The 26,564-nt window shown below is 35.3% G+C and overlaps 1 protein-coding gene across 14 annotated transcripts; it reads left to right on the top strand.

Annotated features, from left to right (window-relative positions):
• The first annotated feature begins 351 nt into the window (after window positions 1-351).
• Window positions 352-26,012, top strand: LOC142223154 (uncharacterized). 14 transcript variants are annotated; one of them, XM_075292977.1, is made up of 10 exons: window positions 354-511; window positions 5,234-5,309; window positions 5,375-5,479; window positions 15,647-15,719; window positions 15,793-15,899; window positions 23,667-23,785; window positions 23,839-23,911; window positions 23,965-24,612; window positions 25,125-25,613; window positions 25,723-26,012. In XM_075292977.1, exons 2-10 carry the CDS (start codon window positions 5,259-5,261, stop codon window positions 25,837-25,839), a joined length of 1,782 nt encoding a protein of 593 aa, XP_075149092.1. In that variant the 5' UTR covers window positions 354-511; window positions 5,234-5,258; the 3' UTR covers window positions 25,840-26,012. The 14 variants fall into 14 exon arrangements, with proteins under 14 accessions (XP_075149094.1, XP_075149101.1, XP_075149097.1 ...); XM_075292978.1 differs by lacking the exon at window positions 354-511 and adding an exon at window positions 4,253-5,053; XM_075292975.1 differs by lacking the exon at window positions 354-511 and adding an exon at window positions 4,253-5,165.
• Window positions 26,013-26,564: the final 552 nt, after the last annotated feature.

The following is a 26,564-nucleotide window of genomic DNA, read 5'->3' as shown; positions in this document are numbered from 1 at the left end:
ATTCCTATGACACCAACATTCTGGAGGAAATTGATTTCTTTTTTATCGAAAATTTAAAATTATACAATATTACTATCATTTTGGCTTAACCTTTCTGTTAGAATCGAAAATTGTTCGAGAAATTATTGAGTAGCGATGCATTTCAATTTGAGGATAACAGTTGAACAATTACAGTTGAAATTTAGCGTTTTTCAAACGTTTATGTTTATTGGGATAAAATTGAACATGTCTTGCATACATCCAAGCGAAAGAATTTTTTTTTTTTTTTGTTTTACTGAGTCTACCTTATAAGTGTACCCTGCTTTTGAGCTGACGTCGCCTCCACGCATACGTCAACCGAAGGCGTTCATAATATTTTTGTACGGCGGTACAACAAAGTGCTGGATCGCTCCAATAAATAATAACAAAATATAATTTGGAAATAGATGACATCGAAGTGGAACGTGAACATATAACATAAATGTGAAAAACTAAACAATTGCTTTTTTGTTTACACTACTACGACAACATGGTAATGCACTAGTTTTAATATAATTTACACTCAAAGAAATTTGTTGGTAGTCATAGCGAAAAAAATCCTTATAAGTGTACCCTGCTTTTGAGCTGAAGTGCCTCCACGCATACGTTGCGTACATCGGTGTAATTGTAAATTAAAAAATTAAAAATTAAAAAAATTAAGCGATTTTGCGTAATTTGTAAAGCCACTATGGGTGGAAGAGCTACATTGTACTCATTTCGGAATGGTGCAATGTACTTGGGTTGAATCCCAATAAAATTCACAGCAAACATTGTGTTTGCAGCGACCACTTCCTAACTCATACCGGAACGACTCGCTTATGGGAACCCATCTGAGATGATGGAAGACTACGTTCCTCTGGAACATTTGGCGATGCCCCCAAGCCAAATAGTGGAACCGTCGCTCGTTTTTCCATCAAATTTTGAAGTAAACGAATATGAAGCCGGTGATGTTGAAAGTCAGATTCTATTTTCTCGATTTTCCTAAAACCTGTTTTAATATGGCTGGAAAAAATATTATGTCGGGGCAATTGAGACACATGTCTTTTTTTGCTCAAAACCTATTTTTTTTCAAGTTAAAGTTGGGTATTAAGATCGACTTTAGCCGCTTAAATCAAAAATAAATCTTAATACCGGCCTTCACATAGGTGATCGGACCGATGCACATAGGTGATCGGAATATACAAAAAACTATTTTGGTTCTTTATATATCATCATTTGCGAATTTTACTGCTTATTTTGGCAAACTAAATTAAATATCCCAAACTAATTTAAATATCTATGAAGTATGTTTTGCGTAAAAATATGCATTAAATAAGCTTTCATAAGATACCAATTGTGTTCAGATAGGACAAAAAAGAGATATATCAAGTTTTTTCGAGGGCTAAATCTCAAGACCCGGGTACTTCCCCCGGCTATGGGTCACTTCGTTGGAATCAGCTCACCGAATGACACAACATATATTAATTTTAAGCAATTCGGCGAGGGGCCCATAAACTGCAGTTGCTCCAAAGTTTTTAATGCACCTTTTGCTAATAATTATAAAATAGCTTTGCCAAAGGTATACAGAAAATCAACATAGTGCTGTTCAAAACATTTGCAACTTACCCTACAATGAGCTTAATCTCTCATAATAAGAATTTAATAGTTTACATACCGCCTAAAAGGTCTATGTTGTATTTCCAATTTTTATTAGGTACCCTGTATTATTTTCTTCTTTAATGGAATTATTGTTTGCATGTAGAAATTGGACCCTATATTATTTTCTTTTTTAATGGCATTATTGTTTGCTTGTAAAAATTGAACCTAATGACGGGAAATAAGTATAATACACTTATTAAAAAGTAAATTATCGACGATTTTGAAGCAGATGTATCGCAAAAGCGAATTTTGGAAATGTACAATGTCCGCAAATGAACTGTGTCTTGAGTTGTAAACAGTGCATGCACCAAAACTGTGCACATAGGTGAAAGAAAACGTTGGACTACACCAAAAAGAGATAGTCAAATTAAAAGAACTATATAACAATTATCTCAAATATCAGATAATGAAATAAAGAATTCGATTCAACTGAATAAATCAACCATAACGATCAGACTTGGAGCTTTAGAAGTGGGAGTGCTATCACACAAAATGTCCCTATGGGAAATTGGTGCAAATTGCCACTGACGGACCTATCACAGAACTGGTACATGTGCTCCAGTTAGTTGCAATTTTTAAATAGTCGTAATTTATTTATTTCCGTACTCGCTTGATATTAAAATCTTAGATCCTTTAAGATATTAATATCAAGCATTTTCACATTTAGTGAAATAAATTTATCAGAATAACCTATTGTTCGACATATTTCAAAAGTTTTTTTTTCATTTCGGGTTCGATTGAGATGCCCAAATTGGAACAGAGTTTGTCCGACCTATCACAGAACTGGTACATGTGCCCCAGTTAGTTGCAATTTTTAAATAGTCGTAATTTATTTATTTCCGTACTCGCTTGATATTAAAATCTTAGATCCTTAAGATATTAATATCAAGCATTTTCACATTTAGTGAAATAAATTTATCAGAATAACCTATTGTTCGACATATTTCAAAAGTTTTTTTTTCATTTCGGGTTCGATTGAGATGCCCAAATTGGAACAGAGTTTGTCCGAGACTGGTTCCTGAGGACCTGTCTATGGGGTGCTCCTGTTAAATTGTCCCAGGACGTGTCCTTTGGGATGAGTCCAAGACGCCTCCTAAAATGTAAATTTACCCCGTCAATGACAAACCCATTTTAAAGTGACCGGTCCCTTCCATACGCTTTGACCAGAACTGGGACTGGTACATACACACCAGGGACTAGTCCTGTACCGGTTCTGTGGTTGATCCATTTCCCGTAGCGGTTGAACACCACATATTTCCAAGAAAAATAGATTATCGCGGCTTCAAGCAGCAGTGGAAAAGCAACTGATAAATCTCAAAAGGAAGCTTTGGGAAATTATAAAACAAAAAATTGGAAATAATGTTTTTAAAAAGCCAGATCTCCTTGTGAACCGGCACCAAATGATTTCATTGACCATTTAACCCTATCAATACCAAGAAGATGCGCGGAAATTATCAAACGACATATTTAACGTTCAAATTAAAAAAAAATAATATACTGGAAACTTAGTATTTGTTGCAAATGTTTTGAACATAGTTAAACCCATATTTTTCATTAATGTTATAAATTATCCAAAATACTTTGTCGTTGTTTTCCTAATACTGGAAACTTAGTATTTGTTGCAAATATTTTGAACATAGTTAAACCCATATTTTTCAATAATGTTATAAATTATCCAAAATACTTTGTCGTGTAATGTTGTTTTGTGGGAGCCAAATATAAAACAAATATATTTAAACCATGGAACGCACACAATCATTTTCCGCGTAATGGATAGTCATATGTAGTACATACATAATTTAACAACTTTTGGTGCGGATACAAATTTCAAATTTAGTCAATAACGGGTACGTAAACTTATTTAACTCACTGTAGATAAAACATAACTTCTATACTTTTATCTATATCTGGACGCTATATGGACTGTGTGTTCTTAAAAACTGCTGCTCGCTGTTCACGTTGAAAATGACCCGTTTTACAAATATGGTTGTGCTTCATGCCTGACTAACTTTTTAATTTGTAATGTCTATTTACTTTGAATAATGAAAACGAATAATAAATTTATTGATGTTCTCGATGCTCATATACATGTCGTACTTTTATAAATAGATGAACAAATATGAGGCTGGAATCAAACCTAAAGCACATTTAATTGTGGGTGGCGCAACGAAGAAAAAGGTAGTAGAATTAAGCTATGTGTCTTACAATTCAAGAGTTGTCGCTCAAAAAAGAAAACAATCGCAGAACCGTTGTACATGATGGAAAATAAAATTCTTACAATCTCAAAGTGACAATATTTCGCAATATGTTTTTCCGTTCTTCTCTCGCATTTGACCTATTCTAAATTATAAAAAAAATAATAATTTTAATTTAATTTAAAAGTTGAAACATATATAAAAATATGGCGGAACGAAGGAAAACGTAGTAGAATTAAGTTACGTGTCTTACAATTCAAGAGTTGTCGACCAAAAAACAAATTCGCAGAACCGTTGTACATGGTGGATATTAAAATTCTTACAATCTCAAAGTGAAAACATTTTGCGATATGTTCTCCGTTCTTCTTACGCATTTTACACAAAAAGGTTTGGTTTTCGCCGTTACTTTTTAGGATTAATGAAGTTTGAAAAACGAAGTGTTACAAAATGAAACTATCTGTCGATGCTGTTGCATTTCTCACCTTTAATTTAGAGTTCGATAGCAAAGCCAAAATAGCACCAGCAAATGATTTTAAGAACCAAAATATTGTTTTTGTTTTTACATTCCAGTCCTATAATATTCTTTAAGCTCCTAATGTGATCAGTAACCATTTTGTTTACTGTTATAACTCAATAAAACAAAACAAGACAAATCTATACAGTAAAATCCAGTACATTCTGTAAAATCTCTTACTGCTTCTCGTTTTAATAAACGAGACTTCGACAGACTGTATTTATTCCAGTATTGTAGCTACGTGCCTTATGAGCAGTGTTTAAAACATTGCCATACTCGATTTAATTAGTTTACGAGTTGTGACGTTTTCTTTCTTGCACCAAACATGATCTAAGATACCTTTTGTACAAACGTCAGTACATTTGTTTACTGGGGCATTCATTCACGATTCGATTATTGTATTGATGTAACGAAAATATGAACATATGTAGTATATGTTATTTTGAAGTTTACAGAGGGAAGCAGTGAAGAGCTGATATACATCTGCTTGTTAAGTTTTTAATGCATGTAGTAAGTAGCATGTAAGTGGAGTCACTGTCTTCTCTGAGTCATACATGTTTTAAATAAGCAGTATGCCTTTAAGGCTGTTTTTGTTTTGTTCGGGATACGAAAGAAAAGAATAAATCAACAGAAGTTTAGCAAAAGTGGAACACAATTAGCGATACGAAGATACTTCTTAATTAACTCTGTAAGTTTGAAAAATGCCGAACGCTGTTATCCACTGCATTATACCTTAATTCAGTGGTGTCAATAATTTTAATCCAATAGAGAATAAGTGTCAGCATGTTTTTCTACATAGAGTATGTCGGAAATTGACTTTTTACCGCAACATTAATTATTATTGAACAACAAGTTTTATATTCCATAGATTTTGATGCATACACAATTTCTGGATGTGTTGGATGTGCAAAAAAATGAAAATGTTGCAGAGTTTTCTCATTGTTGTTAAGTTTTTTTATTTTTTATTGTTTGTATTCTTACCTAATACATTTTCATTATGCAATGAAAGGATGATATGGAGCAATGGGTATCGGATACGTTCTACTCTTACTTCCCAGGATTTAACAACGAGTATCAAAGAAATAATTACCGTCATTCAACTTTAAATCAAAAAGTAAGTTTGAAAATTAATATTTATCTGGTATTTACGTAAACGGTGGTAGATTGAGTAAAAGAAGTTACAGACTAGCAGAATTAAAAGTAAATTAATAACTTGTTTTTGTATATCGCTTCGAATGAATTTGGATTTTTCTATTTTTGAAAGTTGGTATCGTTTGTGTGAGAATACTTGCATCGATTATCAAAAATGAGTAATTTCAAATTTTTGGCCTGAAAATGCATTCAAATGTTAAAAATGTTTTTACTTTTTTCTTGACACATAGTGTATATGTTCTTTTATTACTCGACAAAAAAATATGAAGTAACTTGCCTTTCGAAATAGAAGAACCGAAATCATTTTTTTTTTCGTTTTACGAAAGAAATCTTTCGTACGATATACAGGAACAGGGCATTAGTTTTCTAGATTCACACGTATGAGTAGAAAGAGCTCTCGATTTTACCACTGGCTTAAACGCATCTAATTGTATACGCATTGGGTGGTTGAAATATTGCTCGGAAGGAGACTTTCCATTGTTGAGTGGTGTTGCTCGGTAGCGTAACACTATTTTTCGAATTTTAACTCGTACAGGTCGCTGGTCAGTTCCCAATCCTTTTGTCGCCGGATTTCCAGTCGCAATACATTTTGGAATGTATTGAAACTCCGTGCTAGTGAGGACTTTATGGCGATTTGACATTGTTTTGACACATTCCACAAATTTTTTATATGTCTTATCATAGAAAAAATCGACTTCAAATTTGGCACAAGTATGTGTTTTGTGTCAGAATAGAACCCTATTGATTTTGGAAGAAATCGGTTCAGTTTTAGATATAGCTCCCATATATATCTTTCTCTCGATATCTACTAATATGGCCCCAGAAGCCAGAATTTCAGCCTGATTTGATTTAAATCTTTCACCCGATTTACACTCATATAACCACAGAGGCCAAATATATATATATATATATATATATATATATATATATATATATATATATATATATATATATATATATATATATATATATATATATATATATATATATATATATATATATATATATATATATATATATATATATATATATATATATATATATATATATATATATATATATATATATATATATATATATATATATATATATATATATATATATATATATATATATATATATATATCCTTCATCCGATTTACACTCACCACAGAGGCCAAAGTTGTACTTTTACGTGAAACTTTGCACTGGGAGTAGAATTAACATTGTAACTATGAATGCCAAATTAGGTTGAAATCGGTCCAGATATAGATATAGCTCCCATATACAGTGGCGTGCAGCAATGAGTACATAATTATTATTATTTTTTTTTTCAATTCTAAACGAATAGAAAAAGCATCAATAAAGAAACTCAAAATAATTTTATTTTTCGTTTATTCCTTCTTCAATTCTAAATAACACAACAACAAAAACTCAAAAGAAAAAGTAAAGAATTCAGAGAGATATTGATCAATTTTTTGTAACAATTCAAATTCCAAGGCAGTAAAATTTAAACTCGATACTGGTTCCGGGTACACTTTCTAGCAAAGAAATGTAGTTTCAAAATTAGACATAGATGTTCCTTTAATACATATCGTTCAAGTCGTACACCCCCATATGGTAAAATCTATGTTCAAGGCACATATGTTAAGTCATCAATTAATGAAGGGCGAAGAAATTTTGTCTTGTAATAGATAAAAACCTCTTAGCATCCAAACGTATTTAGCTTTTCTGTCAGGTTTCAATTACGAAATTATGCATAAACAAGAAAGGAATTCTAAAGTCGGGCAGGCCGACTATATTATACCTTGAATCACTTTGTAGATTTCCATTTTCGATACCATCTGAAATCCTTCAACTTTATTGGGTGCTATTTATGTATAAAGGTCATACACCTTAATAATGTATAAAGGTCATAGACCCATATAAATACATTTAAATCTGAACCGATTTTAACAAAATATTTTAGACTTCTTAGAAAACTTCTAGACTTCAAATTTAAATCGGCTAATGCCCTGGGGTGGAACACAATGTTAGTAAAAAACAAGTAAGGAAAGTCTAAAGTCGGGCGGGGCCGACTATATTATACCCTGCACCACTTTGTAGATCAAAATTTTCGATACCATATCACATCCGTCAAATGTGTTGGGGGCTATATATAAAGGTTTGCCCCAAATACAAACATTTAAATATCACTCGATCTGGATAGACTTCTACAAAATCTATAGACTCAAAATTTAAGTCGGCTAATGCACTAGGGTGAAACACAATGATAATAAAAAATATGTGGTCATATGAGTGTAAATCGGGCGAAAGCTATATATGGGAGCTATATCTAAATCTGAACCGATTTCAATCAAATTTGGCACACTTGACTACACTACTAGTTGTACTTCTAGTGCAAAATTTCAACCAAATTGGGCCAAAACTCTGGCTTCTAGGACCATATTAGTCAATATCGGGCGAAAGATATATATGGGAGCTACATCTAAATCTGAACCGATTTCAATAAAATTTAGCACACTTGACTACACTACTAATTGTACTCCATGTGCAAAATTTCAACCAAATTGGGCCTAAACTCTGGCTTCTGGGGTCATATAAGTCCATATCGGGCGAAAGATATATATGGGAGCTATATCTAAATCTGAACCGATTTCAATCAAATTTTGCACACTCGACAATACTACCAATTGTACTCCTCGTGCAAAATTTGAAGCAAATCGGGATAAAACTCTGGCTTCTGGATCCATATAAGTGCATATCGGGCGAAAGATATATATGGGAGCTATATCTAAATATGAACCGATTTCTTCCAAAATATATAGGGTTCTATTCTGACCCAAACCAGGAACATGTGCCAAATTTGAAGTCGATTGGACTTAAACTGCGACCTAGACTTTGATCACAAAAAGGTGTTCACAGACAGACGGACGGACGGACGGACAGAAGGACAAGGTTATATCGACTCAGGGAACCACCCCGAGCATTATTGCCAAAGACACCATGTGTCTATCTCGTCTCCTTCTGGGTGTTACAAACATATGCAATAACTTATAATACCCTGTTCCACAGTGTGGCGCAGGGTATAAATATGGGAAACACTTAAACATGAAGCAATTTTTAGACAACCTCGCAAAAGTGTATATATGATTTATCGGATGATAGATATGTATTAGTAGGAAAATTCAAGTCATTTTTACAAGTTTTCGACATAACAGTGGAGATTGTATATAGAAAATGTTGGTAATTTGGCCATTTTTGCCGAAATCAGTAAAACATATACAGTGGTGTGCAGAAATGAGTACATATTTTTTTTCATTTCTAAACGAATAAAATAAGCAGTAATAAAGAAACTCAAAATAATTTTATTTTCCCTTTATTCCTTCTTCAATTCTAAATAAAACAACAAAAAAGCTCAAAACAAAAAGTAAAGAATTCAGAGAGATAAATAAACATTAATAAAATATTCGCATGTACTCAATTTTGCATTTTTCTATACCGGTGTCAGTTGGAACATTTTCTAGTATTTGGTCCATTTTTTTTAATAGCATATTTATACGTTTTGGCATACTTTCAACCAATTCCTGTATATTTTCATCTGGTATATTCTGCCACTCAAGCTGTACTCTTTCCCACAGGTCTTCTAGTTTTGATGGAGCTGGTTTGTACAATCCCAGCCGTCTTCCCACGATTGACCATAAATTCTCAATCGGGTTGAGGTCGGGGCTTTGCGCTGGCCAATTCATCATTTGAAATTTTTCTCACTAAGCCATTTTTTCACTATTTTTGCACTATGCTTCGGATCACCATCCTATTGTAATACAACTTCATCATCAGGATAGACACTCTTGTCAACAAACTCGGGAAGATGAGTCTGCAAAATGTCGAGGTAGTCTTCCTTCTTCATTATACCATCAATTTTCTGCAATGGGCCAATGTGCCGCCAAGTGAAGCAGGCCCAAACCGTGATGCTTTCATCACCATGCTTCACAGTTTGCTTAACATGGTGGCGTTGAATGGTATACCAGGACGACGCCAGCAATATTGTTTACCGTCCGATTGGAAACGGTTAAATTTTGATTCATCTGACCAGATAACACGTTTCCAGTCATCTGTCGTCCAATTTTTATGCTCTCTTGCAAACTTCATTCGCATCTTTTGGTTCCTTTCGGATAATGCTGGTTTATTTTTTTACAGTTGAAACAAAACCAATGTTGTGGAGCGCTCGTCTTGCTATCCATTCCCTAACTTGTTTATTTTTAGCAACAGTAGCATTTTTTGGCGTTACGGACTTGTTCTGCCTCATTTCTGCCATCATAAGGCGAGCGCCCGCTTCGGTCAACTGTTTTCGGCGGCCTCTGGTTTGCTCTTTGGGACAAGCCTGTTCGTCTGTTTTGGACGCTAATGGCCACAGACTGACTTATATTTAGTTCCTTTGCTGTTTTCCGCGATGAAGACCCATTATTAGTTAAGGAAATTATATTGTCCTCCACATCGCGCGATAACTTTTTCATTTTAATTTTTACTTGATATTATTGCAGTAAACTTTGAATAAAGCTTAAATTCTTACTAGCAAACACGTTTCTAAACACAAAGTTGTATTACTGTTCATAAAAAAAAAAATAAAAAACAAAAAACTAACGGTATATATTGGTTGTTGAGTACATCAAAAAATGCAAAATTGAGTACATGCGAGTTTTTTGTTGTTTATTTATCTCTCTGAATTCTTTACTTTTTCTTTTGAGTTTTTGTTGTTGTTTTATTTAGAATTGAAGAAGGAATAAACGAAAAATAAAATTATTTTGAGTTTCTTTATTGATGCTTTTTCTATTCGTTTAGAATTGAAAAAAAAAAATAATAATAATTATGTACTCATTGCTGCACGCCACTGTATATGGGAGCTATATCTATATCTGGACCGATTTCAACCTAATTTGGCATTCATAGTTACAATGTTAATTCTACTCCCAGTGCAAAGTTTCACGTAAAAGTACAACTTTGGCCTCTGTGGTGAGTGTAAATCGGATGAAGGATATATATATATATATATATATATATATATATATATATATATATATATATATATATATATATATATATATATATATATATATATATATATATATATCCTTCATCCGATTTACACTCACCACAGAGGCCAAAGTTGTACTTTTACGTGAAACTTTGCACTGGGAGTAGAATTAACATTGTAACTATGAATGCCAAATTAGGTTGAAATCGGTCCAGATATAGATATAGCTCCCATATACAGTGGCGTGCAGCAATGAGTACATAATTATTATTATTTTTTTTTTCAATTCTAAACGAATAGAAAAAGCATCAATAAAGAAACTCAAAATAATTTTATTTTTCGTTTATTCCTTCTTCAATTCTAAATAAAACAACAACAAAAACTCAAAAGAAAAAGTAAAGAATTCAGAGAGATAAATAAACAACAAAAAACTCGCATGTACTCAATTTTGCATTTTTTGATGTACTCAACAACCAATATATACCGTTAGTTTTTTGTTTTTTATTTTTTTTTTTATGAACAGTAATACAACTTTGTGTTTAGAAACGTGTTTGCTAGTAAGAATTTAAGCTTTATTCAAAGTTTACTGCAATAATATCAAGTAAAAATTAAAATGAAAAAGTTATCGCGCGATGTGGAGGACAATATAATTTCCTTAACTAATAATGGGTCTTCATCGCGGAAAACAGCAAAGGAACTAAATATAAGTCAGTCTGTGGCCATTAGCGTCCAAAACAGACGAACAGGCTTGTCCCAAAGAGCAAACCAGAGGCCGCCGAAAACAGTTGACCGAAGCGGGCGCTCGCCTTATGATGGCAGAAATGAGGCAGAACAAGTCCGTAACGCCAAAAAATGCTACTGTTGCTAAAAATAAACAAGTTAGGGAATGGATAGCAAGACGAGCGCTCCACAACATTGGTTTTGTTTCAACTGTAAAAAAATAAACCAGCATTATCCGAAAGGAACCAAAAGATGCGAATGAAGTTTGCAAGAGAGCATAAAAATTGGACGACAGATGACTGGAAACGTGTTATCTGGTCAGATGAATCAAAATTTAACCGTTTCCAATCGGACGGTAAACAATATTGCTGGCGTCGTCCTGGTATACCATTCAACGCCACCATGTTAAGCAAACTGTGAAGCATGGTGATGAAAGCATCACGGTTTGGGCCTGCTTCACTTGGCGGCACATTGGCCCATTGCAGAAAATTGATGGTATAATGAAGAAGGAAGACTACCTCGACATTTTGCAGACTCATCTTCCCGAGTTTGTTGACAAGAGTGTCTATCCTGATGATGAAGTTGTATTACAATAGGATGGTGATCCGAAGCATAGTGCAAAAATAGTGAAAAAATGGCTTAGTGAGAAAAATTTCAAATGATGAATTGGCCAGCGCAAAGCCCCGACCTCAACCCGATTGAGAATTTATGGTCAATCGTGGGAAGACGGCTGGGATTGTACAAACCAGCTCCATCAAAACTAGAAGACCTGTGGGAAAGAGTACAGCTTGAGTGGCAGAATATACCAGATGAAAATATACAGGAATTGGTTGAAAGTATGCCAAAACGTATAAATATGCTATTAAAAAAAATGGACCAAATACTAGAAAATGTTCCAACTGACACCGGTATAGAAAAGTGCAAAATTGAGTACATGCGAATATTTTATTAATGTTTATTTATCTCTCTGAATTCTTTACTTTTTGTTTTGAGCTTTTTTGTTGTTTTATTTAGAATTGAAGAAGGAATAAAGGAAAAATAAAATTATTTTGAGTTTCTTTATTACTGCTTATTTTATTCGTTTAGAAATGAAAAAAAATATGTACTCATTTCTGCACACCACTGTATATGTTTTACTGATTTCGGCAAAAATGGCCAAATTACCAACATTTTCTATATACAATCTCCACTGTTATGTCGAAAACTTGTAAAAATGACTTGAATTTTCCTACTAATACATATCTATCATCCGATAAATCATATATACACTTTTGCGAGGTTGTCTAAAAATTGCTTCATGTTTAAGTGTTTCCCATATTTATACCCTGCGCCACACTGTGGAACAGGGTATTATAAGTTATTGCATATGTTTGTAACACCCAGAAGGAGACGAGATAGACACATGGTGTCTTTGGCAATAATGCTCGGGGTGGTTCCCTGAGTCGATATAACCTTGTCCGTCTGTCCGTCCGTCCGTCCGTCTGTCTGTGAACACCTTTTTGTGATCAAAGTCTAGGTCGCAGTTTAAGTCCAATCGACTTCAAATTTGGCACATGTTCCTGGTTTGGGTCAGAATAGAACCCTATATATTTTGGAAGAAATCGGTTCATATTTAGATATAGCTCCCATATATATCTTTCGCCCGATATGCACTTATATGGATCCAGAAGCCAGAGTTTTATCCCGATTTGCTTCAAATTTTGCACGAGGAGTACAATTGGTAGTATTGTCGAGTGTGCAAAATTTGATTGAAATCGGTTCAGATTTAGATATAGCTCCCATATATATCTTTCGCCCGATATGGACTTATATGACCCCAGAAGCCAGAGTTTAGGCCCAATTTGGTTGAAATTTTGCACATGGAGTACAATTAGTAGTGTAGTCAAGTGTGCTAAATTTTATTGAAATCGGTTCAGATTTAGATGTAGCTCCCATATATATCTTTCGCCCGATATTGACTAATATGGTCCTAGAAGCCAGAGTTTTGGCCCAATTTGGTTGAAATTTTGCACTAGAAGTACAACTAGTAGTGTAGTCAAGTGTGCCAAATTTGATTGAAATCGGTTCAGATTTAGATATAGCTCCCATATATAGCTTTCGCCCGATTTACACTCATATGACCACATATTTTTTATTATCATTGTGTTTCACCCTAGTGCATTAGCCGACTTAAATTTTGAGTCTATAGATTTTGTAGAAGTCTATCCAGATCGAGTGATATTTAAATGTTTGTATTTGGGGCAAACCTTTATATATAGCCCCCAACACATTTGACGGATGTGATATGGTATCGAAAATTTTGATCTACAAAGTGGTGCAGGGTATAATATAGTCGGCCCCGCCCGACTTTAGACTTTCCTTACTTGTTTTTTACTAACATTGTGTTCCACCCCAGGGCATTAGCCGATTTAAATTTGAAGTCTAGAAGTTTTCTAAGAAGTCTAAAATATTTTGTTAAAATCGGTTCAGATTTAAATGTATTTATATGGGTCTATGACCTTTATACATTATTAAGGTGTATGACCTTTATACATAAATAGCACCCAATAAAGTTGAAGGATTTCAGATGGTATCGAAAATGGAAATCTACAAAGTGATTCAAGGTATAATATAGTCGGCCTGCCCGACTTTAGAATTCCTTTCTTGTTTATGCATAATTTCGTAATTGAAACCTGACAGAAAAGCTAAATACGTTTGGATGCTAAGAGGTTTTTATCTATTACAAGACAAAATTTCTTCGCCCTTCATTAATTGATGACTTAACATATGTGCCTTGAACATAGATTTTACCATATGGGGGTGTACGACTTGAACGATATGTATTAAAGGAACATCTATGTCTAATTTTGAAACTACATTTCTTTGCTAGAAAGTGTACCCGGAACCAGTATCGAGTTTAAATTTTACTGCCTTGGAATTTGAATTGTTACAAAAAATTGATCAATATTATTCGAATTATTATTCTTTATCTCAATAATATTTAAAACACAATGGTTAGGTTAGGTTAGGTTAGGTGGCAGCCCGATGTACCAGGCTCATTTAGACTTTTTAGTCCATTGTGATACCACAGTGGTTAATAGAGATTATCAATGAGTGCTGCCCGATTCCATGTTAAGCTCAATGACATGGGACCTCCTTTTTATAGCCGAGTCCGAACGGCGTTTCACATTGTTGTGAAACAGCTTTGAAACACTCAGTATTATCACCGGCATTGCTGAGGTAGGATAACCCACCGCTGAAAAAATTTTTGGTGTTCGGTCGAAGCAGGAATCGAACGTGGGTTCGTATGCAAGGCGCGCATGCTAACCGTTGCTCCCTAAAACAAAGTAGAACACAATAGTGCCCCATCCATACATGCATCAAGGCAATTTATCCCAAGTGCTTTCTTCCACTTCTTATAAGAATTCTGTTGCCACTTTTTCTTACGTATGTTGTATAACTGTTGTCTACTACTTTGTTGTATGATGTAAATGTATAAGTATCATGAACTTTGTAAATTTATCAATGTCACATGCCAACAAGACATTATAGTCCCGATATAAAGTGGTTTATATAGGCCAATAGTTTGGGATTTGTATAGCTAATGTAGCATTTGAACTAACTGGTTCCATCTAATTCGGTCGTATACAAGCACATCCATTTGGATTAATTAGAGGAAATAAATAATCAACGATTAGGATATTTAAGCTTGAAAGTTATTTATCCGTGGGGTAAATAAGTGGTGAGTTCTGCATTAATATTTATAGAAATCAGTTTATGTGGAAGTTGTAATTTTTCAAGCCGAGTCCGAACGGCGTTTCACATTGTTGTGAAACAGCTTTGATACCGATAATCAACAATTAGGATTTAAGCTTGAAAGTTATTTATCCGTGGGGTAAATAAGTGGTGAGTACTGCATTAATATTTTTAGAAATCAGTTTAGGTGGAAGTTGTAATTTTTAAAATTCATTTTAAATGAATAGTCTCATCAAGAGTCTCTTCAAATTGTACTACTCTTCGGCTTTGTACATTGTACATACGTTACCGTAATAGTGCTCTATTTGTGAATATTGGTAAAATTTACCAAATTTCATAATCAAAAGCATCGACATTTATTTGATCTTTTATGTTTCCTTAAAAGGTTTGCTATATGTTTTGTACGGTATACTGACTATCGGTATTTAAACTTTTCATTGGTGTTAAACAACACTAGTTCATAAGGAAAAAAATCTAAAAATATATTTAGAGTACATTAACACAAGGCCACTACAGATTATTTCTTCATTGAATAAAAATATGTACTAATTTGTGCGAAATTGCCTGTCTATAATGATATTTAGCGTCACCGTTGTCTGTTTTGGCCGTGCCGTTATTTACGTAACCGATTTTGACTGTACGTACTTTTATACATTTTAGACGTTAAATTCATCAAGCAGCTCGAAAGACCAAACAATTTCTGAAGACATTAAAATGCAAGAGTATACCAAAGGTAAAATAAACCTGATATATATTACATACATATAAACCTTTTCATATAATTATTCTCTAATTTGTTTCTTTAGTTCGACCTGGGTCTGCCCGCTACAAACTTTTAAAAGATTTGCAACATACAAATCTCTCGAACGATGCTACCCTGAATAAGGATGATACTTTGGATTTAGAAAGAAAGGTACTAGAATAAATTTACATAAAATATATACATGCTTTCAACGCACTAGAATGTTAGACAGAAAAAATCCTGCTATCAATGAAAACCGTTATATTGAGCTAAGCGATTACATTTCTTTAGAAATAAAAACAAGGAAAGGCTATGTGAGATGTTCGGGTGTTCCCCTAAACATGGATGAAGAGACTATTAGAATTCCAGAACAATCTAATTTTCCAAATGAATACACACAACCAATTGTTTTTTAAGTCTTTATATTTTAGTCTCACAACTTGTCAATTCAAAAGTTAAAACAGAATGAAAAATTATTATCATACTCAATATTTAAATGTAAACTCAAATTAAAATATTCAAAAAGCATACTTGATGAAAATAAATTTCAAAATTAAAGTAGCATGTTAAAATGATGCAAAGTATATATATATATATATTTTTGTATAGTAGCATTACAATGCTACTTCCAACAGAGACAATATTTCTGTGGCTTGGTGCTAAAAGGGCCAATGCCAATATTTTGCTGTTTTGAGTTAATCATTGCATTAGATTTCTTTTTTTGCTCTCTTTCATAATTATAAAACAGTCAATCTTAAGTTTTACCCAGAAGGGGTTAAATAAGCATAAAGCTGGCCAATGTCATTATGAACTCATCTATAAAACTTAATGCTAAAAGGGCTAATATCTACTTTGGAACTTTTATAAACGTCAACTGTGGACATTTAACCTTACCATCTACCAAACGATGGGAAGAAAAAGGAAAAAAATAATATAGAAGAGGAAGAAAGGAAATTGAAATTTTGTGATATAACTCCCGCACGCTAACAGATCTCTCAATTAGACTTTTTGAGGCTTTATGAGGCATGTTTTAGGTTTGATTTGTCCATGTTTCTTTATACTGGTACTATGAGCGTCAAAAGTGTGTCAACACCCAAAAACATAACTAAGTAGTTTCTGCTTTTTTACTTTCGAAATGTATGGCTTCTTTCGAAGACGGCGGCCATGTAACCCACTTATATGCTAAATTCTTTTTACGGTAGTTGCGTTTACGGTCTTCTCTGTCTTTGCTGTGATCTTTTTGCAATCTCCACCGCACTTGTGCCAGAGTTTTTTTGTTGACTCTCTATTAAATCCATCTTTTCGCTTCAAATAACAATTAGGAATGACTAAAGGTAATATAAATAATCATTTTCTAGATTTACTTCGTCCAAAAGTAAAGGTGAATATAATGGTACGCAAAGTGAGTCAATAATAAATGAGTTGTGATCCAAGTGTTGTCTCATTTTTGAGGCGTAAAATATTGAGTTTTTTAATACATATTGTTACGAATTTGATAATTATAGATATAAGTTTATTTAAATTAGTTTCCGTTAATTTAAAATTTCAAATTGTAACGATAAAATTTCGCTATCACTTGTTGGAATCATCTATTCATTTTCTAGTATTTTCCTGAATTTCTTTTATGTTCTTTTGTTTGCTTACCGAAATGTTAGTTCTTACTCTCTCATAGAATAACAACCCCTTTGCTTTGTTATTTTGCTTTCTCATTTCATCTCATTGTCTATTGTCATTGTTGTTGTAGTAATGCGAGCATATATCTATGTGAGTGTGTATGTGTTTGGCAGCCACCAGACGAATTACTTAATGGTCGTAGATCCTTCTAGCATTGTCTAAGAATGTTCTGGCGTTGCCAGAATATTGTAGTGCTACCAGAATGTTCTCGTATTGCCACACCGTCATATATAAAAGCGCTCGCATGCTGCTAACGAGTCAGTCTGAATTAAAGCGTCAAACGAATAACTTCAGTGTGAACGAATTGTAAAGTGTGAAGTCATAGTAAATAAATTGTAGATTGTCGTTATTTAAAAGAACCGTGTTTTAATTGTCGGGTAATTAAAAACGCCTAAATATAAAAACGTAACAATTGGTGTCGGAAGTGAAATAACGAAAAAAAATCTACAATGAAGTTTAATGAGCTTCGTGTGGAAGACTTATAAAAAGGAATTGAGCAAACTGGAGCTGCCGACAACAGGCAATAAGGCCCAGCTTCAAAAGCGTCTACTGGAAGAGTTTGAACGGCGTAATATGGACATTGCGACGCATGAGTTTGATTATAAGGAAGACATTGATGAATCAATACTCGTCAATACAAGCAGTGTAGAAACTCCATCTGTGGCTTCGAGTGTTGTGGATTACACATCAATGCTCAATGTTTTGAGCAAAATGATGGAAGCAAATTCTAGAAAAATGGAAGAAAAATTCGACGAAAATTCTAGAATGGTCAACGAAAAATTACAACAAATTTCTGAAGGCATGGAGAAACGTGTGGACCATATAGAAAATCAAATTGTGGAATTGGATAAGAAAGTTCTTTCCGTGGATGAGAAAATTATGGTTCATGATGAGAAGTTTCTGCACATCGAGAAAAAAATGTCAGAGCTGGAAATTAAAGGTGGTCCAGTGCGCGTCATCGAGGGCTCAAAAATCAAAACTCCTGTTTTCGATGGCTCAACGTCATTTGATGTCTTCAAATTCCAATTCGAAATGGTTGCTTGTAGAAATTTGTGGAATGACGATGATAAAGCAATTGAACTTCTATTGGCATTAAAGGGCAATGCTGCTGATGTGATACAAAGCATTCCCGCTGCTTCTAGAAATAACTATAATGAAGTAATAGCGGCACTTCAACGCAAGTATGGTGGAGAGCACAAGCAGGACATCTTCAGAATGGAATTGAGAGGAAGAATCCAGAAATCGAATGAAACCCTACAAGATTTCGCAACAGAAGTTGAGCGGCTAGTGCTTTTGACATACCCAGGTGAGAGTCATCCTCTTGTGGACCGCATCAAGATTGAAACCTTCGTCAATGGAATTCGAGACCCAGATATAAAATGTGCAACATATGCGTCACAAAAGGCTACATTCGCTGAAACAGTAACATTCGCACTTGCACAGGAGACTGCGAGATTGCTAGCGCGGCCTCAAATTCACAAGGTACGTAAAGTAGAGACAGAGTGTGATGAATCAAAGTCCGTTATTGAGTCGATGAAAGAGGCCATGAAGCAGGCAATGCAAGAAATGAAGCAAGAGGCAAATAAATCCCGGATCAAATGCTATAACTGTGATAAGCCGGGACATCTAGCTCGAGAATGCAAAGCACGACGCAAACGGTCAAGGTCCACATCACCATCTCCATTAAACAATAGCCATAAGAAGGTGACCCCACAGTCAAGTGAGTCATCTTTAAACTAAATCGAGCTAGTTCAGCGGGGCAAGAGCTGGCTCCCACAGACGATGGCCCCACCATCTCCATAGCAATAGTTCAACAGAAAAATAACAATTTAACTATTGCGGGTGTTATTAATGGCGACAAGCGTACTTTGACGTTGGATACTGGTGCATCAAAGTCTATCATTAGATCTGATTTAGTAAAAGGAAAAGTTACACCACTGATTGGAGTCAAGCTACGCACGGCTACAGGGGAACCCGCAACCGTATATGGAAAGGTCACCGTAAAATTAACTATTGCTAACAAATCCGTTACTTATGATTTCATTGTGGCCGATATAGTTGACGAAGTTATAATTGGAGCGGATTTCATGATTGCTTTTGGCCTCAATCTGGATATGAAGCGTCGTGTAATGACATGGTGCGATGCCGAAATAACGGTAAACGTGGGATACGACGAGAATACACCTGTCAGACGTTTGACAACGAGCCAGTCAGAGTCTATACCACCGAATGCCGAAGCAATTATATGGGTTTCTATGAATGGAGATTGTGAAGTCGGCCAATTGTGGGTTGTTGAACCAGCAGAAAACAAAAGCAACAACATCTTGATAGCAAATGCCCTGGTAACAACGAACGAAGAGAGACTAATACCAGTTCGTGTCTTGAACTTGTCTGACAATTATGAGCAAATTGTAAAATTTTCTGATATTGGAAAATGTACACCAGCCGAGGCAATAGTCAATTTGGAAGGCAACTCATCAAAGACACATGGAGCAGTGAGAAAACATCTAGAAGGGTATTTCGAGGCTTGGACACGTCATCTATCGCCGTCAGAGAGAAATAAAGCCAAGCAATTGTTGTGGAAAAACGCCTCTGCTTTTGCTTCTGAAAAGGGAAATCAAGGAAGAACATCTGTAGTGAAACATGAAATTAAAACCGCAGAAGAAAGGCCCATAAAACAGGCACCACGAAGTGTTCCCCTGGCAAAAAGAGACGAAGTTCAAAAGCTCATAAAGGAAATGGCGGAGAGTGGAGTGATCGAGCCATCATCAAGTCCTTGGTGTTCCCCAGTTGTGCTGGTCAAAAAGAAAGATGGAAGTACCCGATTCTGTGTGGACTACAGAAAACTGAATGATGTCACCAAAAAGGACAGTTATCCGCTTCCACGCATTGATGACACGTTGGACACACTAGCCGGAACAACATGGTTTTCTACGCTTGATTTGCAGAGTGGATATTGGCAAGTAGAGATCGCCGAGAAAGACAAGGAAAAGACGGCTTTTGGCGTTAATGGCGGTCTCTGGCAATTCAATGTAATGCCGTTCGGGCTCTGCAACGCTCCGGCTACCTTCGAAAGATTGATGGAGCGGGTACTGAAGGGGTTGCACTGGAAGTCGTGCTTGATATACTTGGACGACATCATAGTGATGGGCAAAACATTTGACGAGCACCTTAAGAACTTGAAAGACGTTATCCAGCAATTGTCAGCCGCTGGTCTACACCTTAACGCAAAGAAATGCTCCCTTTTCCAGCGGGAAGTTAAATACCTGGGTCATCATGTGACTGCAGAGGGCATATCCACCGATGAAGACAAGATCCAAGCTGTCAGAGATTGGCCACGACCCCGAAATCTCCACGAATTAAGAAGTTTCCTGGGGTTATGTACATATTACCGACGATTCGTCCCAAACTTCGCCAGCATCGCCGCTAGTCTCCATAAATTGACCCAAAAAGGTCAGAAGTTCCAGTGGAGCGACGAACAGGAGGATTCATTCCAACATTTAAAAGAACTTTTATGTTCAGCTCCTGTTCTAGCGTATCCTATTCCGGGCGAAAAATTTGTTTTGGATACAGATGCTAGCGCGCATGGTATTGGAGGTGTGCTATCCCAACAGATAGACGGCAAGGAGAAGGTCATCGGATATTTCAGCCGAACGTTGTCCAAGCCCGAAAAGAACTACTGTGTAACGCGACGAGAGCTGCTAGCCGTCATAGAGAGTGTAAAACATTATCATAAATATTTGTATGGACAACACTTCTTGCTCAGGACTGATCACTCAGCTCTACGATGGTTGCTCCAATTCAAGAATCCGGAAGCTCAACTGGCACGTTGGATCGAGAGGCTCCAAAGCTATGATTTCAGTATCGAGCATAGAAAAGGTGGAAACCACGGTAACGCTGACGCCTTGTCACGTCGACCTTGCAGTATAGAATGCAAGCACTGCTCGAAAGCTGAACACAAGGAGGAGATTGTTGATATTCGGCTGTTACACGTCGAATCTGGAGTGGACTGGTCAACAGAGCAACGTAAAGATCCCATTCTGAGAAAAATTATTTCGGCAAAACAAGAAAATAAGAAACCCAGCAAGAAAGACATCGCAGCCGAAAGTCCACTTATGAAAGCATACTGGGCTCAATGGGATAGTTTAGTTCTAGTCAATGGATCCCTGCAACGTAAATGGGAAAGCGAAGATGGCAAGAGCAGCCGAAATTTGATCATCGTTCCGGATTCCAAAATAAGAGACGTTTTGGCGGAGTTCCATAATGGTCCCAGTGGAGGTCATCTGGGAATAACCAAAACCGCCGAGAAAGTGAAGCAACGATTCTACTGGGTTGGATGCCAGAAATCAATTGCTGAATGGGTAGCCAATTGCGAGAAGTGCATGAAGGCGAAAGGTCCAACAAGGAAAAGCCGAGGTCCTATGCAAGAGTATAGACCTGGAGCCCCGTTTGAAAGAATAGCAATGGACGTGGCAGGCCCTTTCCCAGTAAGTGATTCTGGAAACCGTTATGTCCTTGTGGTCATGGATTACTTCAGCAAATGGCCGGAGGTGTATGCAATTCCAAACCAAGAAGCAAAAACGATTGTGGATGTTGTCAACAAAAACTGGATATGTCGCTACGCTGTGCCGTCCGAGATTCACTCAGACCAGGGAAGAAATTTTGAATCGGCCATATTCAAAGAGATGTGTGAATCCCTTGGTATCAAGAAAACGAGGACTACACCATTACATCCACAATCCGATGGCATGGTAGAAAGGTTTAATCGCACTCTGGAGGAACATCTTCGAAAAGTAGTGGACAACGGCCAGAGGGACTGGGACGAGCATATACCAAAGTTTTTGCTGTCGTATAGATCTGCCATTCATGATTCCACCTCTCGAACACCGGCCAATGTTCTATTCGGAACTGAGTTGAAGTTGCCTGGTGATCTGACATTCGGTGCTAAACCTAATGAGCTCGCCATGGAAGAAAACAGAAACGACATCCCAAACACTTTCGGTGAAGTTCACGAATCAGTGCGCAACAAAATAAAAATGGTCAGCAACAGAATGAAGGCGAGATACGATCGTGCTGTAAATACTGAAGGCTTCCAAGAAGAAGAATTGGTTCTGCTATTTAACCCGCAACGAAAGAAAGGATTGTGTCCTAAACTGCAAACACAGTGGGAAGGCCCATACAAAGTCATCAAGAAGATCAATGATGTTGTATACCGGATTCAGAAGGACGACAGCCCTAGATCAAAGATGAAAGTTGTACATCTGGAACGATTGGCTCCTTACGGAACAGGTTCTGTGCCTGTTCGGGACGAACAGGCTTAAGCGGGAGGCAGTGTTACGAATTTGATAATTATAGATATAAGTTTATTTAAATTAGTTTCCGTTAATTTAAAATTTAAAATTGTAACGATAAAATTTCGCTATCACTTGTTGGAATCATCTATTCATTTTCTAGTATTTTCCTGAATTTCCTTTATGTTCTTTTGTTTGCTTACCGAAATGTTAGTTCTTACTCTCTCATAGAATAACAACCCCTTTGCTTTGTTATTTTGCTTTCTCATTTCATCTCATTGTCTATTGTCATTGTTGTTGTAGTAATGCGAGCATATATCTATGTGAGTGTGTATGTGTTTGGCAGCCACCAGACGAATTACTTAATGGTCGTAGATCCTTCTAGCATTGTCTAAGAATGTTCTGGCGTTGCCAGAATATTGTAGTGCTACCAGAATGTTCTCGTATTGCCACACCGTCATATATAAAAGCGCTCGCATGCTGCTAACGAGTCAGTCTTAATTAAAGCGTCAAACGAATAACTTCAGTGTGAACGAATTGTAAAGTGTGAAGTCATAGTAAATAAATTGTAGATTGTCGTTATTTAAAAGAACCGTGTTTTAATTGTCGGGTAATTAAAAACGCCTAAATATAAAAACGTAACAATATGTTGTTAAGAAAGAATTTTGCAAAGTTATTGTTGTTTTTTTCACTTTTATTTTCATAAGGTTGCATGTTTTAGGGTTTTTCAATAATCTTACGAAAAGCAAAATGTTTTTTGGTTTTGACACACTTTTGACGCTCGTTGTATGTACAAATTGAAATGCTACATACAGTTTATATAGGTCTATATATTGATATAGGACAGTTTCGACCGATTTTCCACATGCAATTCTTGAGCACGTAAGAGTAAATTTTTCTATTCTAATACATAACGCTACAATATTGTCATATAACCTAAGGTGTGGTTTAAATTAATATGCTCCCTTTTTAGAATAAATCGGCAAGAAAAAAGGAATATCAGGAGGAACTTATTCAACAAATAGAGGAGAAAAGACGATCAATTGAGTTGCTTAAAGAAAAGGAGCGTGAACAAGAACGGATACTAACGCGGTAATTGACTATAAAATTAAAATATAGAAACGAAATTATAAAATTATATCTAGGCGATTACAGGAGCAGCTGAAAACTATTAAGTTGGAAGAACAATTAGAAATGGAAAGAATTAAAGCCTCTGAGGTAATTGTTTTAACATGAAAAATATATAACAAGAAATTGAAAAAAAAAAATAGTTTCGTTTTAAAGCTGAGCAAAACCGGCACATGAGGAAGCATATATTGACAAAGCTGGAGAATGACTCAAAGTTATTAGAAGCCGATAGAAAAATAGACAAGGAGAATGTTCGAAATTGGAACGAAAATAACGTCTATAAATATTTCAGTAATTCGGCAAAAACATCATTAACATCACCGCGAGATGAGTTGGGCCAGTCCGATTTCTTCAGAAAGGAAATGGAATGCTTTCACTTGAGCGAGAAAATTTGCCCAATATGTGATAACCCTTTGAAAGAACTTCGACATTTTTGTCTCCGCTGCCAAAGTATAATCACATTTCCTACACATATTTCGGATGACGAAGACATTGCTACAAAACAGCAAAAAATAAATATACATGAATTTAACGGTTCATGCGACGCTGGTGGGTGCGAAAAATCATTCAGAAGGGAACGAGGAAGTAAAGTCTTTGCATGTAATAAGTGTGACCGTGTTTACGATATATGCCCCCAATGTTTAAAGAAAGATGATTTCTGCAGTGCTTGTAGCATTAAAAAAAAAGTCTGTATGCATTGCCGAACCAATTTGTGCTCATTTTGTTTGGGTGAATTGGCGGTTGGAAAAAATGCAGAAAATCACCACATCAATGAAAAATCGAATTCCATTGTAAGCTTTTTCTTTCAGAAGTGGAATATCGACTCAATCACTAAAAATACCTATTATTACAATATTTTGACTGTTCGAATTTAAACTAAAGTGTATACATTGATAAAAATACGACATTAGAAATATAACCAGCTTATGTTAACTTTTTTGTAATCATAATTTAGCAACCCTTTTTTCCGTGGAGGCCCAATTTAGTACCACACGATTGAGTTCTCGGTTACGTTGTGTTTCAAAAACTTGACATATTCTCAGTACATATATTGCTTTCGTTGGTATACAATAGTCCCTTAACATTTCTAAAAATACCGAAACTGTTAAAAAAGAGTATTTTGTACAAATGAAGTAATATAGAAAATTTGCAATTCTTTTTGCTGGTAAAACTTGTAGTATGGCGATATTGACGTTGTATAAATAAAAGCTATTTAAATTTCGTGTGCACAAGGTTTCAGCAGGTTATTGCGTCGATATTCTAAATTTACTTTGGAAACTAATCTATCACACAATCTATACAGACAGAACCTATGTTTCAAATAAGCGCCAATGATGGAGCGGATGCAGTAGGTGCAGGGACATCAATGCCAACAATTTCGGAAAATAATCTAAGCGGATGTTACGAAGAAAACTCATCAAATCATTTAAATGCCGGAAGCAGAATAAGCCAACAGGAAACTGCACACTTTTTTACAAATAACATCGTTGGACCGGATTTAATAAGTATACACCAGAAGAATTCAAAAAACGCTCTTGGAAATATAGATGTTATGGATAACTTCATTGAAAATGACATGAAAAAGCTAAGGCAGAGCACTGACTTACGCCTTTTGAATTATTTTAAAAACTATAAAGATTTGGCTCACCTTTCCCATGCACGTGAATATGGGACTACCGGTTTTGGTAGTGAAAAATTGTCAATACCAATATTATGTGAAATGCCGAAAATGATAAGGAAAGGAAACTCGAAGCCTAACAAACATTTTTCAAATCTAAAACAGCGATGGGACGTAAGTTTATCAGACGAAAATTTAAACTATATAAGGCGATTATTATAATATGCACTAGAATGTGCTATTTCCTCAACAATTCTACTGATATATTATTATTTATTTTAAGGTCCCTGCGGTACAATCAATTACCATATCGCCATCATCTCCAAAAGTTGTAACTCAACTTGGTGCTATTAGAAAGCAACTACAAGCTAATACGTTGTTCTTTGATGATACTGACTGATGATCAAGGACTGCTACTGTAAAAATTAATCACATTGTATCAACCTACGTTTTAATTTTCCAACTTTTTTACTATTTAATAAATACATTAAATCATTTAATTACTTAATATTACAAACCAAAATATCAATATAATTTATACAGTTTCACACAGGATGAAACCTCTAAAATCGATCAATGCTGCATTTTATTTATTTCAATAACGATAAAGTTTGACACACTATGATAACCACTCTAAACAGAAACTCAAGTTCAAAAGGGGTAATTTTTATCGGTTTTGAAATTTGATTTTAACAAAACCGTTTAAATGCAGAACAACATACTAATTTAAAACACTATATTGCCCTATGCTCTTAAAAGAAAATTTCAATGTTAATGAAATGAGATGTTTAGGTGTTTTTCTGGAAAGAAGACTGAATTTGGACACCCATATTGACTACATATTTGTTTTCAAAGGTATTAATTTTCCTACGTGGCTCTACAATACTAACCTTGAATTTGGTTTACTTATGTCGAATATTTGAAAATAATATTCAATATGGTAGTACGTTTTGTGTTCAATTTGGATAGATTTGACCACGCATCGGAACAAGCTGTTGAATTCCTTGGGAGCCTTTTGCACTGTACGTTCAATTGCGGAACTTGATCTTTTATAGTGCTATCCGATGCTATCCGATTAGTTGGATTTTTCTTGATAAGGTATTTCACAAACTATCTTAACTCGTA

The sequence above is a fragment of the Haematobia irritans genome, chromosome 2 (assembly GCF_050003625.1).
Source record: "Haematobia irritans isolate KBUSLIRL chromosome 2, ASM5000362v1, whole genome shotgun sequence".
NCBI lineage: Eukaryota > Metazoa > Arthropoda > Insecta > Diptera > Muscidae > Haematobia > Haematobia irritans.
Note: the sequence above shows the minus strand (reverse complement) of the source record. Positions and strands in the feature narration are given on the sequence as shown.

What these genes read in the sequence shown, in the direction of transcription:
- LOC142223154 (XM_075292974.1), top strand. Translation starts at nt 3,766, where the DNA reads ATGAACAAATATGAGGCTGGAATCAAACCTAAAGCACATTTAATTGTG. An exon ending in AATGCAAGAGTATACCAAAG is followed by an intron (nt 15,720 to 15,792) that starts GTAAAATAAACC and finishes TTGTTTCTTTAG; the next exon opens with TTCGACCTGGGTCTGCCCGC. An exon ending in CAAGAACGGATACTAACGCG is followed by an intron (nt 23,786 to 23,838) that starts GTAATTGACTAT and finishes AATTATATCTAG; the next exon opens with GCGATTACAGGAGCAGCTGA.